This window comes from Cheilinus undulatus, linkage group 22 (assembly GCF_018320785.1).
Source record: "Cheilinus undulatus linkage group 22, ASM1832078v1, whole genome shotgun sequence".
Lineage (NCBI taxonomy): Eukaryota > Metazoa > Chordata > Actinopteri > Labriformes > Labridae > Cheilinus > Cheilinus undulatus.
Window position 1 is genome coordinate 28,618,098 of NC_054886.1, and position 16,124 is coordinate 28,634,221.

At 39.1% G+C, this 16,124-nt stretch overlaps 1 protein-coding gene across 3 annotated transcripts in view; it reads left to right on the plus strand.

Annotated features, from left to right (window-relative positions):
* Positions 1-9,714, plus strand: part of arhgap36 (Rho GTPase activating protein 36) — a 125,961-nt gene extending 116,247 nt beyond the window's left edge. For 2 of the 3 annotated variants that reach the window (XM_041779679.1, XM_041779680.1), the window contains 8 exons: positions 29-242; positions 2,334-2,389; positions 2,911-3,061; positions 3,150-3,298; positions 3,723-3,893; positions 4,014-4,102; positions 4,180-4,406; positions 7,996-9,714. In XM_041779679.1, coding sequence (XP_041635613.1) covers positions 29-242; positions 2,334-2,389; positions 2,911-3,061; positions 3,150-3,298; positions 3,723-3,893; positions 4,014-4,102; positions 4,180-4,406; positions 7,996-8,318 — 1,380 coding nt within the window. In that variant the 3' untranslated portion in view covers positions 8,319-9,714. The remainder of the gene's footprint in view (positions 1-28; positions 243-2,333; positions 2,390-2,910; positions 3,062-3,149; positions 3,299-3,722; positions 3,894-4,013; positions 4,103-4,179; positions 4,407-7,995) is intronic. The other variant, XM_041779681.1, reaches the window with a different exon arrangement.
* Positions 9,715-16,124: the final 6,410 nt, after the last annotated feature.

The following is a 16,124-nucleotide window of genomic DNA, read 5'->3' on the forward strand; positions in this document are numbered from 1 at the left end:
AAGTACCCTTCTATTCACACTCCTGCAGGGTGGTCTCTCTGTGGACTCCATCTCTGACCTTGTAGAGTCTCAGTCTCGCCTTCTGGAGGCGCTGCAGCTCTCTCACCCAGCAGAGCTGGAGCTGAAGAAGTCAGCAGGTGGATCGTCAGAGGGGAGGACGCAGACCAAACTCAGCCTGAACCCCATCTACAGACAGGTGCCCCGTGTGGTGGAGAGGTGCTGCAGTTACATCGAGACTCACGGTGAGACGCAGGCTGTAAATCACATACTGTGCCACTTGGAGTCCCTAAGGAATAAAACAAAACTCTATTAACCTAAGGTTGAAAATTTAACTATCAGAGTAAAGATAAAAATAAAGTTGCATGTGGAGAAGTTAGTACAGCAAAGATGTTAGGATGTTCCGGACCATTTTTTAGGGAGATATGTTAAACCTTGTTGGAATTTAGAATTGTAATACAGAAGTCACTTCCTGTTATCAGCAGTGGTACTGTATCAAAATTAACATGTTCAAATATACATGTTTTCACAATAAGAATCATATCACACTCGTGAAGTTTGGTAATAATTCAAAACAGCACTTCAGAGTTACGCTGACTTCTTTTTCTGGCACACTGCCAAAAAACAGTCCATCTTTGACCCCCAGCCACGGCTATGTCCCTCAGTGAAAACTCAAGATTCTGATAAATTTCAATCTTCAACATGTCTACAATGAGCTGAAAAAATCTGGAGTTAATCAGATGAACCCCATAGGAAGAGTTTGTTAAAATGTAGACCCTGCCACTTGGCAAAAAATTCATTATAGCTGACTTCCTGTAAACTTTTCAGCATGATCATAACAGACTTTTTCAAAATGTTGACACAATAATTATGCATATAAAACTTCATGCATGTAGGTCAAACCACTCTGAGGTGCTATATTTTAAGTGTGCTAGAAAGACTGTGGTTTTCTATTTATATTTGAGTATCAGTGGTGCTTTAAATGTCAAAGTATAACACAACTTTAAGTCTGTATCGCTTAAATTGGAGTACTGTATGAAGACATTGGTCTCTTTTTCTCAATTTGTAATACAATTTTGGAAGATATTTTCCCAAATCAATGCCATCAGCATTGTCAGAGAATGAGTCCTCCAATATATACTTTTTTTGGCACACTGCGAAAAAGACATTCAACTTTGACTCACAGCCACGACTAGATCTTATGATGGAAACTCAAGATTTTGATAAATTTTAATCATCAACATGTCTAAAATGAGCTGAAAAAATCTGAAGTGAATCAGATATAACCCCCCATAATAGCTTACTTCCTGTACACTTTTCAACATGGCGACTATAGACTTTTTGTAGGTGTGGACATGGTAAATTTTTAATGCATATAGGCCAAATCCACCTGAGGGGCTTTACTTTATGGGGGCTTGAATCTAGTCATCAGATCACTCAAAATTTTTGTTTTTCTATATAAATTTGAAAACTAGAGGTGCTTTATAGGTCAAAGTATTACACCACTTTCAGTCTGTATGATGTATGAGAGTGCTGTATAAAGACTCAAGTCTCCTTTTCTTGATTTTAAATATAGTTTGGAGGATGGTCTCCCAAATTAATAGTATTGGCAACTTATATATATAATTATATATATAATTATATATAATTATATATTATATATATAAATATCCTCTAACATACACTTCAGAGTTAAATCTTGTTTTTGGCACATTGCCAAAAAAACGTCCATCTTTAACCTCCTGCTGTGGCCACATCCTTCAATGAAAACTCAAGCCTTTAATCAGTTTTAAACATCAACATGTCTACAAAGACCTGAAAAAATCTGGAGTGAATCAGTTGAATCCCCTGGGAGGAGTTTGTTAAAATGTGGACCATGTCAAACAACAAAAATCACCCAAATTTAACAATCAACTCATAACAGCTGCCTTCCTGTACACTTAACAGCATGACCATAATGGACTTTTTTGAAGGTTTTGACATTATAAATATGCCTATAAATTTTCATGCATGTAGGTCAAACCCATCAGAGGGGCTGCATTTTAGGGGGGTGCTGTGGAACCAATTGTGGCACATCCACATAAAAACACTATCAAATGTAAATTTTCTACCACGTTTGAATTTTTGCAGATATTGTTGGGTTTTAGACCATGTTAAAACCTACATATAAGGAAATTCTTTGACAAAATAACAATAGTTCCTTGCATACCTGTAGGGCTGTCATGCCGTTTTGGGGCTCAGGTCCTAAAAATCAGGACTCATTCCTTAGGGTGTATTTAAATGCAGCGTAGCAGGATACATAATGATTATTTCTGCTTTACTTTGTGTCCCTATAGGCCTTCAGACTGTGGGGATTTTCCGTGTTGGAAGCTCAAAGAAGAGAGTTAGACAGGTAAGAATTATGTCAAACATATTAGCACTTTAATTTTAGGTGTTTTTTTCTCCAAAACCTGATGTTAATTTGATCTAAAACTGTGCTTCAAACATACAAATCCAGATTTGAAGTATTTTTTTCAGCATAAATGGCAGCAAATATCCTTCATTTAACTCAATCTTTAACTAATCATGAAGTCAGAATTCCTCCATGCTTCGTTTTTATGCTCTGTTTAAATTTCTTTTTATCAATCATGCTAACAGTATTAGAAAGCATTAAGGGTTCAGTCCCGGGTCATGACATTTAGTGAATCCTCCCTTGATTTACTGTCCCGTGTGTTATGTCACCCTAGACTCGACTTCTGAGTATAAAAATAATGTTGGAGTGAAAAACTGATGATGTGTGACATCCTGTTTTTGAGAAATCTTGTCTTTTGGGAAAAGTGACTGCTGTTTGACCTCTGTGAGTCCATATTTTCTATGTGATTTAACATTTTGTCTGTTCCTTCTGAGTCATCTGGGTGTGCTTGTGCTCCTCAGCTGATGGAGGACTTTGACATGGGCGTGGACGTGCAGCTGGACGAGGAGCAAAGTGTCCACGATGTGGCTGCGTTACTCAAAGAGTTCCTGAGAGATATGCCGGATCCTCTGCTGCCCCGGGAGCTCTACCCCGCCTTTCTGCACGCCAACTGTAAGCACACACACACATTAACACGCAAACTAACATAACAAATATCAGTTTTTATCAGACTAAGTCATCCTCTCTGTCCACACTGCAGTGCTGAGGGGAGCAGACCAGCTTCAGTACCTGCAGCACCTCCTCTACCTGCTCCCTCCCTGTAATTGTGACACCCTGCTGCGCCTCCTCAGCCTGCTGCACACGGTGCAGAGCTACGCCCAGGACAGCATCGGGACCAATGATGAGGAGGTATGAATCCCATTAATGTCAAATCGAGGTACAAATAACCCCAGCATACAAACATCCAGGTACCAATAAACCCAATGACAGTACAAAAGCAATTCCAAAAAAGTTGGGACACTTTTTTATGTTTTTATCTATATTTTGCACAGTGCCCCAACATTTTTGGAATTGGGGTTGTACATTTAAACCCAGTATCTCTATACTTAGGTGCAATAAATCCTAATATCATCATATCTAGCTAAACAGACCCCTAAAACTGTAGTAGCAGGGTAAAAATAACTCCAATATTGAGGCATCAGTATATAGATAATCCCAGTATGCTTGCATCTGGGTACCATTAAACCCCATATTACCGCATCGTGGTACAAAAAGAAAAACCCAAAGTGCTTCTGCAGAGATATCAATAACCCAATATCGATGCATTCGTCAGATTTGTGGGAACAAGATGACGTCGGCAAACCTGGCTGTGATCTTCGGTCCCAACCTGCTGCAGAGAGAGAGAGGAGGAGACATCAACCCTCACGCCATCGGGATCGAGGACAGCACAGCGATCATCAGCGTGACTCTGGTGCTCATACAGAACTACAAGAGGCTCTTCACGGTGTGAATCAGCTCCACTTTAGACTGACATATACAACTTTTAACCTAAAGCTTTTGAAAAGGAATTAAAATCTCTTGATGCATCAGTTAGTGAAGCCCTTTCCTCTGTGTGATTCTGCAGGTCTCTGCAGAGCTGCAGCAGGAAGTCCTGATGAGTCTGATCCAGACTGACCCCGATATCATCGACTACCTGCTGCGGAGGAAACTCAGGTAACCATGGGAACCACTCTGATTTCCCCATATGAAGTTTAAAAAGTGTTGACCATTGACTGTCTGTGTCTTTGCAGTGGCAGTCATCTGACAGTAGAGAGCAGCAGCGAGACAGGAGGCCGGCGGGACACAGGGGCGTCTCTGGACTCTGTGGGAGCGTCTAGTGGGAGTCTGTCTCCTCTGGAGCCTCCATCACCACTTTTCCCTCCAGACGGGAACGGCGGCGAGGGCAGCCTGACCAGCGAGGTGTTTCTGAACGTGCTCAAACTGAACCAGAACAGGAAGAGATCGGAACACAGATACGGTATGAACACCGTGGTTCTATGGCAGATTGTTCTGCATGATTCAGGGCTGCTTTCTCCTTAATACAGGATTTATTTTATGGAGATCTGAGGAGCTAAAAGTTGGTTCACATTTGACAACTTTAGTAGAAATTGAGGCCACAGTAGGCTGTAAAATATGCCAATAAAATAGCCTAAAAAAGGAGGGGAAAGCCCTCAGACTGTGAGTTAAGACAACATTAATGCAGTGGCCAGGGTGAAAGTTAGGTTAAGGTTAGCCTTAAACCTAAACTTAACCCATCTCTCCAGTGGCAGTAATGACTGGGTTTAAAATAAAACAAATTTTATAGTTTTATACTATCAATTTTTATAGATGTGTAAAAACTGATTGGCCGATCCAGGGCCCCATTTGTTTACTTTTTTAAAGCACAGTGAGCTGAAGGCATAAATGCAGCTATAGCACCACCTAGTGGGGACAGGTGGGAAGTTGAAGAAAATTATTCAGATATATGTTTCAGTTTGGATGTCTTAATTATTTTAAACATTATTTGTGACTCTTTCTGTTATTTACAAACAACGTGAAAGAGTTTATTTGGGGGAAAAACATATCCAAGATCTAAATTTGACTTTTATTTATTTATTTTGTGTCATCTTTAAGCCAGAATTGCCATGATTAAATACTTTATTTCAGGTGAGATATGGCCTATAGCAGCACCTCAATTTATTTAAAAGAAATAAAATAAAATAAATTGGATTTTAAAAAATCAAAGTTATTGTCCAAAACATTCAGGCTGACTTAGCTTTACAATTAAAATCAAATAAACGCGCAGAAAGCTTAGGAGTTTTTTTTACCAGCTCAGGTTAGACTTTGGGAACAACAAACTACATTGAAGCTACAGTAGACTGTGCACTGAGGAGTTTCTATTTATTAAAAATGACTACTACTCTACATGGCTGTTATGAGGAAGCCACTGTGACAGACACAACTTGTTTATTTTAGCCGTGGAAAGATGCTGGTGCTGTCCGACATGCATCAAAATCATCACCCCCCGTTATTTTCAATGCACAAACCCATACCAGCGTGGCCAGGCGTACCTGGAGATGAGGCAACGTGGCAAATTTACACCAATCCTCTACTCCCAGTGCGGGTTATTCTGTTTATTTCTGACCTATCTTTCGAAATGTGCTTCTTTGCATTCCTGTGTATGGGTTGGGTTTGGCCTGATTGGGTTACTCTGCTATCGGTTGGCATTTATCAACAAAGCAGCACAGCTGTGTTGTCAGGGGAAGTGCTACATCTCCGTTGCCAGGTAGCAGCTCTGTTTGAGAGCACAGAAGAAGAAATTTTGCACCATCCTTCATTTGAAGTGTAGAAAAATTGGGAGGGCTTAGCCACCGGTGAGCTACTGCAGCTTTTTGTTTTTTTTTTTACCAAACTTAATTTCAATGTGTGTGTTTGGTGTGTTCAAACTGAAAAAAAGCTTCACAACCTGCAGCCAGAAGCAAAAAGACGGTTTATTCTTCCTTGCGAACTGTGCCACGATCAGTGGGGGTGTCATATTCTAGGTTCTGACAACCATTGTTAATTTCGTCGACTAAAACTATGACTAAAAATGTATGTCGACAGCCTCTTTTTCCATGACAAAAACTAGACTAAAAAAACTAACAAAAATAGATCTGTGATGACTAAAACAGACAAAAACTAAGTTTAGTTTTCATCAAGATGCCCAAAACTAGACTAAAATGTAACATAGTTTTTGCTGGACATTCAAAAATACAATTCAGCTGTGGCTACTCTGTCTCTCAGCTGTAGAAAGTAGGGACCTCGGGTTTGGCAGAGTGCAAAAACAACACTACCATGATTTAGTACCAGATTTAGGCAAGAAAAAAAATGCTTGGACAAAAAGTAACGTTTTGAGGACTAAAACTAGACTAAAATGTTTTGAGTTTTTGTCGACTAAAACTAGACTAAGACTAAAAGGATAGAAATGACTAAAATGTGACTAGACATAAAAAGCATTTCATTAAGAGACTAAAACTATGACTAAAATTAAAAATAGCTGCCAAATTAACACTGCTGATAACAAGCAGAAAAAGTGGTCTGCTGAGGAGAAAACATGTTTGGTTGCGATCTGGTGAAGCTGGAGAGTAGTAAAAAGAAGAGTGGGTAATATGCCGAACTCGTGGAAGAGATGGTGAAGGCTGGGTTCACCCGAACGCCAGACCAAATAGTTAATAAACTCAAGAAACTGAAGAAGGAATACCGGGACAGTAAGAAAGACCTGGGCAACAGTGGAGCTAGATGTGTTGCATGTCCATCACATCCTCCTGCTGGTTCCACTTAAACTGGTGTGAACACAGGCTGGTTTGCCAGATTGAACCAAGGTCCTGGCACTCCATAACAGAACCAGAACCAGAACCAAGTCTGCCTGAAAGCACGAGGTGTGCTAGGGGCAAGAATGAAGGCGTGTCATATGACATGATACAATGTAATGCTGTGGCACCTGTATAAGACTGCTCCATAAGGAAGTGGGAACTGCCTCTTTGTTGATGTAGCCAATTCCTGCTTTTCCTGTTTTATGCTCCTTACTTGTGATGAATCCCTTTTATTCTTCCTGTTCCTGTAACATGAGAGTCGCTTCTGGTAATGGTGCAGGTCCACTGAGAACTTCCAAGTCAAGTAGAGTCAAGTATGCACAAGGTACATCTTAAATTGTGGTGTTAAGTCCACATTAAACCTTACGATGGAACTAGTCACAGTTCAAATTGTGCATGTTTTCAGTCATGCCAAGGAGATTACAGATGTCCTTGTTGGGGCTCTTAACTTGCTGAGTAAAGAGGCTGAAATGTTGGGAATGCACGTCTCCCTATAGACCAAAACAAAGATCCAGGCATTTGGGGATGCCTTGGATGCTGCCATCTGGTCTGAGAGCATGGAAGTTGTAGAGCAGCTCATCTTCATTGGCAGTGTAATCCATTGATCCGCTGACTGCAAAGCTGAGATCAACCGTAGACTTTGACTCGCGAATGAAGCAATGGGTTTGCTGAGCAAGACAGTGTGGCATTCCAGCTATCTGAGACGAAAGTCAGAGTCCTTCAGTCCTTGGTCCTCCTGGTCTTAATATCATGAGGCCCAGATGCTGACTGGTGGCCAGAGATGCCAGCTGGACCCTTTAGTGACGACTTCCCTTCGGAGCATTTTTGGGTATCGCTGGTAAGACTGTGTTCCTCATGCTGAAGTGCTCAGAAGGGGGGGATTAGAATGGTCAGCTGGGTCTGATCCATACCTGGTGCATCTGGGCTGGCCTATATGCCAGGGGCAACTACGTGCAGTGTGGAGGGGGCAGTGGGGAGGATACCTTGAGAGATGAGGTACTAGCCTAGCACAGGAATGGACGATGGCCATCAGGAGGCAAGAACAGGACAGGACCAAAGTTGGCATGACGGTATATGTTCCCATATCCGACCTGACCTGATCTGAAAGACAGACTTTACATAAAACATTTCTGTTCTAGTACTTTCCAGTGTATTAAACCCTTATGAAGGGTTTTTCATTAGTTTTTTTCTACGTTAAGATTAAAAGAATAAATGTTTCCTCTGTCATTCCTCCAGGTGATGTTCCTCCGGGTAAATCCATCCGCCACATGCGCCAGTTCCACTCCCACCACAACCTCCTCAGCCTGGCCCAGCCCTCCTCCTCCGCCAGGGTCCACTGTCAGGACACAGACCCCCCGGACCGCAGGGGCCCTCTGGGGCACGCGCTCAGCTTCACGTTGGGCGGAAATGGGAGCGGCAGCTGCTCCAGTCTGAGCGGCTCGACAGAGAGCAGCATCTGGGTGAGACAGACGCCGCAGGAGGAGAACAAACCGACCACGGTGTCCAACTTCTGGGACTTCTTCACCGGGAAAGGGTCAGGCTCGGAGACGATGGTATGATGAAGGGTGAGGAGAGGACGGACATCTTTGCTGTCAGAAGACTTGAGAAAAGTGGTCAAAGCCGCTGTTACATTTCCAGATGTTAACTGGCGTTAATGGATGCTACATGTGTTTGGTGTTATAACGTCCTAAATCATTAATTTTCTCACATCAAATTTCATCTTTAAAAGAGCATAATGTTGCAGATTTTTCAGCTGGAAGTTGGACTTTTTAACTCTTTTGGCACCTCTGGAACACAGCATGTGCATGAATATGGCATTTGGACACAGAAAGCTTAAAAATATATGAAAATGGATGAAAAATAATCAAAAGACTTTTCAGATTTGTGATAAAAACAGAGACATGGACACGAGTAAATGAAGGACTACCTGTGTTTTTACTTGTTATGGCTGCAGTAATAATTTTAATGTATATAATATGTACAGGATATATTCACTACCAACCTCGTAATATCTCCATCTGCATGGACTTCGCAGTATCTCCACAGGTTTCACTACCAGATTCCTTTTGCTTTGCTGTTGTTTTTCTTTAACCTGCAATAAGATGCAATCTCATTAAATATAATCTACATTTTAACTAATGAGTAAGAGTCAAAATGATTGAAGGAATTCAAACATCAGAGGGTCTGAAAACATTAGAAAGAACAAAAATAGGAGTTGGATGTTTGTGTACAGGAAGTAAACAGTGATTTAGTGATTTGCAGGTCAAAAGGAGTCATGATATCAAGGTTTATCTGGTTGAAAACATGGATTTTATATGAAGGTTTTACTATTTAAATATTAAGTAATATGAGACTAATACAATCCCAATTCCAAAAAAGTTGGGACACTGTAAAATGAAAAAAATAAAAACAGAATGCAATGATTGTCAAACATCATAAACCCATATCTTATTTACAATAGAACATGAAAGCTATTAGCTCATTTTGAATTTGATGGCAGCAACAAATCTCAAAAAAGTCAGTACAAGGCCATGTTTCGAACTATGTAGCATGCTCTCTTCTTTTAAAAACAGTCTGTAAATGAGGAATGTTGCCCCATTCTTGCGGCTCAACAGTCCTGGGTCATCTTTGCCTGATTTTTTATGTTATGATGCTCCAATGTTTTCTATTGGTGGAAGGCCTGGACTGCAGATAGGTCAGTTCAGCACCCCGACTCTGCTACTGTGAAGCCAACCATAGAATGTGACTTTTTTGATATGTATTACATACCATAGATCAGTGTGACTCAACTCTGCTCAACAAAAGAGCCAAATTGTTGAAAAATACCTATGCATGAGCCACGATCTTTGTGGTGAAAATGTGGTGCAAAAATAAGTTAAAACTGGCAAAAATGGTCAAAAAAACAGCAAAGATGTGGCATAAAAATGGGTGAAAGGGGCAAAATAAGCACGCAATGGTAAAAATGGGTAAGAAGTGACAACATCATGAGTTACAGGTGGCAAAAATGGCAAAAACATGGCAAAAAAATGTGTAAAAAGGGACTAAAATTGGCTAAAAGTAGCAAAGAGTGGCAAAAATATGGAAAACTAAGTGGTATTTAACAGTAAAAGGCAGCTTAAATGGGTGAAAAGTGACAAAAATTGCAAAAAGGGGGGAAAAATTGCAAATAGCAAAAAAGGCAAAAACTAGTGAAAAGGGGCAAAAATGGGATGAAGTACCAAAAAGGGGTAAAATATGGCAAAAAGAAGTAGCAAACATGGTCTAAAAGCAGCAAAAATTGATAAAAAGTGGCAAAAAAATGGAAAATAGGGACAAAAAACTGTAAACACGAGCAATGAAAATATACAGTTTGTCAAGTTTGGCAATGAAAGCCTACTGTATAAGTGCAGGGTACAAACTGATCAATGTGACTTGCAATGAATAATTTCAGGGGTCAAAGTTTCCCTTTTTGAAGGTTTTCTGTGGGAATAATTTTTCAAATTAAGACACAAAAGAGCCACATGTGGCTCAAGAGCCACATGTTGAGTATCACTGCTATAGATGGTGGGATAATCAATGAATTCGCAATGTTACGTTGAGGAACCTTTTTCTGAAATTGTTCCACAATTTCTTTTTTTTGCAGATTGGTGAACCTCTGCTTATTGTTACTTCTAAGAGACTCTGCCTCTAAAATGCTCCTTTTACACCCAGGCGTGTTACTCACCTGTTGCCAATTAGCCTGATTAGTTGCAAAAAGGTTCCTCCAACTGTTTTTCCATAAGTACCACTTACTTTTCCAGCCCTTTCTTGCTCCGTCCCGACTTTTTTGAAGTGTCTTGCTGCAATTAAACTCAAAAAGGGCTAATATGTTTCATAAAATTGTAAAATTTCTCAGTTTCAACATCTGATATGTTTATTTATGTTCTGTTGTGGATAAATTATGGGTTTATGAGATTTGAGAATGATTGCATTCTTTTACACACTGTCCCAACTTTTTTGGAATTGGGGTTGAAAACGAGGTACTCTTTAGGTTTAAGCATGTCACATTTTAACCAAGAATTACCCTGAATGTTTCGACCTACAAATCACTGAATAGATTCTTATTCAGACATCTGTGTGATTTAAATGTAAAAAAAGATGGAAAGAAATCGGTTCAGGGGCCGGATCCTCTGAACTAGTCGGTGTATTACGTGTTTCTTTAACAATTTAAGGGTCGGCTGGACCAACCTGAACTATCTAAGCAAGGTTTTGATTTCTTAAAGTAATCAGGAGAAGAATTCAGTGACAAAAAAATAAATAATAAAAGTTAAAGGCTGTTGTAACAGGATTTAGGGCTGTTTAATTTGTCAAATCTGATGATGAGACTTCAGGATTGTCTTTCAGGACGGTTACCATCCTTCAACCACAAGAGGGCGACGTTCTCCATATGAAACAAACCTGGAACTTTTCTGCCTGCTTCTCCTTCCATCTCCAGACTCATGTGATGTTAGTACTAATGGTCTATGTGTGTTCCTGGTCTCCTTGTGGTCCACATTCTCATACTTGGCCAGTCTTTCCAACATTAAACATATTTCCCCACCAGAGACACTTTAAATGTACAGTTTGTCCTTCATGTCTGCAATGAAAGTATCACTTCTCCTTGTAAAAACAAGGTTTATTTTCTCTCTTTTTTGTAAGTGTTTGTCAGTGAAATGTTTTTGTATATTGCTGTAAATCCTTAAAGACTCAGAGCAGTGAATGTACCACCCACCTGCCGAGAATTAAACCTCAAACTGCCTCTGTGTCGCTGCGTCTTGTTGTGGTAGAGTCTTCTGGGAGAGGAGAGGTGAGTCACTGCACTCGTTCTGCTGAAAAACAAAAAACACGAGTGTTCTGGTCTAACAAGCGTCTGAGAGGAAACCAAGCAGGTGAGTGAGGAGACAAAAACCCTCCTGGGGAAGATGATCTCACACAGAATAGAAGCTTTCTCTCTCTGTTTTCTTCTTTCATTCGATTCATGACGTTTCCTGTTTGATCCAGACAGACCTGTGAGAAACACAAGATACAAATCAGCAGCAGCATCTTCTTACTCAGTTAGAGAAGTTTAATTATAACCCTCACTGAGACAGTTTTATTCTCCATGACTTACCTCTCAGCCGATAACTTGATACACGACTAGTCTGGAATCTGCACGAGTCAGGAAGCAGTGAGTTTTGCACCATATTTCATACTGTGTTTAAAATGTTCTCCAGAAGACAGAAGTGAAAAATACCCAGACTTTAAGACTTTATAAAAACTGTGAATCACAAAGATGCTCTGAAGGCAAGTAAGAAATATAACAGGGATCACTTTCTATACTTAAGCACAAGCAACAGTCAGGAAAGAGGCATTATGTTTGCAGGTTTTTGGTCCATACACCGGTAAGTCTGTCTGGGTTCTTCATTTAATCACCACACCTCAAGAATTATTGGAGAGATTTTCTTCAAACTGTGCACAAATATCCACTCTGACTTAACGGTGAACTGAAAACTTTGGAGGTCATGGGTCAAGGTTAGTCTTTCTGAAATAGTCATTGCCTTCTCTGACAGAGGTGCTTTGACAGTGCTTAAGTTAGTAAATTTAGATCATTAATAAATTATGTAAAAACACGTTTTAGAAGTAGATACATGAACGGCAGATAGCTTTAGCTCCAATCACTGTAGCTAACGGCCACACTAGCAACATAGTTGAAAGAACCACATATGCCAATGAAGTTAAGTTAGCTTTAACATTGTGACCTTTAGCAAACGTATCTAACGTTAGCATAGCTATGTAAGATATGTAGATAATGTAGCTACACAGCTAACATCAGCGTTGAAGCTTTGTTAGTAGATATCCATGAGCTTAGGGAGCTTTACCTTTAGATACATTAGCTTCCTAGTATAGATATTTATGAGTTTCAGGAGATTTACCTTTAGCTACGTTAGCTACCTAGTATAGATATTTATGAGCTATGTGACCTTTACCTTTAGCCACATTAGCTATGTAGTTTAGATATTAATGAGCTTGGTGAGCTTTACTTAAGCTACATTAGCTCAGCGTATAGATATTTATGAGCTATGTGAGCCTTATCTTTTCGCTACATTAGCTTAATAGTATAGATATTTGTGAGCTATGTGAGCTTTACCTTTAGCTACATAAGCTATGTAGTTTAGATATTTATGAGCTTTGTGAGCTTTACCTTAAACTACATTAGCTCAGCATAAAGATATCTATGAGCTTGTGAGCTTAATATTTAGCTACATTAGCTACCTAGTATAGATATTTGAGCTTCATAGGTGCTACCTTTAGCTACATTACCTACCCAGTATAGTAATTTATGATTTCTGTGAGCTTTACTTTTAGTTACGTTAGCTTCATAGTATAAATATTTTTGAGCTTTGTGAGCCTTACTTTTAGCTACATTAGCTACATAGTATAGATATTTATGAGCTTTTTATCTTCGTTTCAAGGAGCATTTCTAGGAACTTTTCAATTTGGAAATAACTTTTTGTGATTTTCCCAACACCAAATGAAATCAACTTCATGTGTGAAATCACCACAAGAGCAAACGCCACATTATAGAACTCTACAGGATGATTAAAAGCAGCTTCTCTTTTCAGCTTTTTGAAAACATTAAAGGATAACAGAAAGACCACAGACAGCAGTTCAGCTTTTACCATCTTTAGAACCAGTTTGTGTTTTATTTCAGTTTGGACATCATCAGAACCAGCCATCATTCCCAAACTTCACTGCATCTACATGTATTCAGAAGGAACTTCAGACGGCAGTGTGCAGCAGCAGCCCTAACGAACCCTCAAAAACAACTCAGAGGAAGAGATTCAATTCTTTCTCCTTCAGATACTTTGTAGCAAGAGCAGAGAAGCTCCAGAGTCTGTGGAGTTTCATGGCCAATTAAACATAATCCACAAAAGGAAAGCGAAAACTTTTCTGTGTCTGAGACAGAGACCACAATGAGAGCAAACAGCAGAAAAGAATTTGTCTCCAGTGATTTTCCCCGACAGAGTGCCATACTTTTAGAGATTAGATTCAATGTCTCAGACTCAGTTGGTGTTTGTGAGGTTGCTGCCACTCTGCCACCGGTCGCAACATACTGGAGTGTTTTTGTCACATTCAGTCACTTTTTCACCCATCAGAAACATGACATTCTTTGTGAGTCTGAAAGTAGCGGAGTGATGTCGACAACCGAGGCCCTAAACGGACAACAGTGAGGACAGACAATACAACTTAACACTGTAAAAAAGAAAAACAAAGGAAAATCCACCCACAGATGTCATTCTGTCATCCAAATGTTGCTATTTAGTAAGATTTTCTGTTGTATTTATTTCCTCTTTGCTTTAGCTTTACCATTATACCTCCTGAAAACCATCAGAAAAGGCTTAAAGTTTGATGCTTCTGTCAATAATAGACACACAATAGCTTAATGAACGCATTAATAAATTTAAAGTTTATTGTTAAATGTAAGACTAGTAGAAAAGAGAATGCACTTAATATTGTTCATAAGATTCATTTAAATAAAGATAAATTGAGAACTTCTTGTGCTTTTTGTTTGGTAAATGTTTTAAATCTCCAGTTTCAGAGAAAAACTGTCACTCTACGCAGATGACACCACGATATAAATGAGCAAAATCAAAGGAGCTTTTTGCAGAAAAAAAAATGTCTGGGTCAAGTTGTATTTTTGTTTTAACTCTGAAAATTTGAAATGCAGCCTCAATATTGTTGCATATATTGTTGATACTCTCTGCTCACTAGCATTTGGGAATTCATTATTCAAGTGTGAATTATTCTGAGGGGTCTGGCTGCAGACCACGGATCTCAGACGCCCCCTCTCCCAGACCACTACTGTGAGATGTGGGGTGTTATTTGGTTATTGATAAACAAACTCTGGTAGTTGCATTCATCAAACAACCACAATCTGCGGACTGAGAAACATTTCATAAATAAAACAGAGAAAAGGGTCAAATGTCTAATCCAGGATTTAATCATGTATGGACCTGTTTTAGAAGTAGTTACGAGAAATGGTGACTTGCTTTAGCATTATTAGCTTTAGCAAAAGTGAGCATAGCTTCATTAACTACATGGTTAACTTTACAACGTAAGCCAATGCAGCTATGTTAGCTTTAGCTAAAGCTAACAGAGCTAAAGTGATCCACCATTCCCAAGACAACTTCTAAAACGGGACTAGCTTTACAAACATAGCACAATCCAGTGTAGCTGACAGCTTCAGTTGCTTTAGCTTAAGCTAAGTTAGTTATGTAACTACATAACCTGTTTAGCTTATGTAGCTTTGTTAGCTTTAGATTTAGCCATGTTAGCTACATAACCTATATGGCCTACGTATCGCTAGCTTTAGATTCAGCTAACTTAGCTATGTGTAAAGGCTATCTGTGGAGCTAACAGCATTGTTAGCTTAAGACTTAGCTAAGATAGCTGCATTAGAATGTTTTTGTAGTATGAAGTGCCTTGCTTTAGTTTGTTAGCCTTAGCTAAAGCAAACACAGCTTGGTTAGCTACATAATCAATGTTACTACATACCTAAGAAGCTTTAGTCTAAGCTAACAAAGCTAAAGTGAACCGCTGTTCTGAAAACTACTTCTAAAACAAGTCTTACTTTTGCAAGTGTAGCATAATCTAACATAGCTAAAGTAGTTTCATTTGCTTTAGCTGTACTAGTAATGTAGCTACGCAACCTATATAGCTAAGGAAACTTTGTCAGCTTTAGATTTAACTACATTGATTACGTAGCTAGGGCAGCTTCATTAGCTTATACTTGGCTATATTAGCTTTTTTTTTTTACTGTAATCAGACTGTTTACTCTGTTTTATTTAATGTTTTTATTCAGAGTTAGTTTGGTTTAGCATGTATTTCCATCTGACAGATTTAGGCAGATCTTTGAAATGTGAATTATTTATTTATTCATTTAACCTTTATTCAGCCAGGTTGGTTAGTGATCACATTAACTGGTTAAAAGTGCTTTTCTCTTCAACACAATAATTTTATTGTGAATGCCTTGATTTGTGTGACCAGTTATTGACAAGATGTTTAAAAAAAAAGTATATTTTTCCTTAAACACAGTGATGTAGAAGTCAGTTTTTGGTCACTTTCTGCAAAGCAGTTTATTTAATCTGACAATATTTCACTCTGACAGTTTGATGTGCTGTTGTTGTAGCAGTTGGATTACAGGTGGGATTATTTAATTTTAGGTTCTTTGTTTTAGGCCGTCTAGGATGTTATATGGATAGGGCTTGCTACTTTTGAAGCACAATTTGAATTAATTGATAACCAAAATATTATTTTAGATGCAACATCAATGAATAATTCTTTACTTAGTTTTGCTGATTATTTCAAGCAAGCAAATATTTTATTTG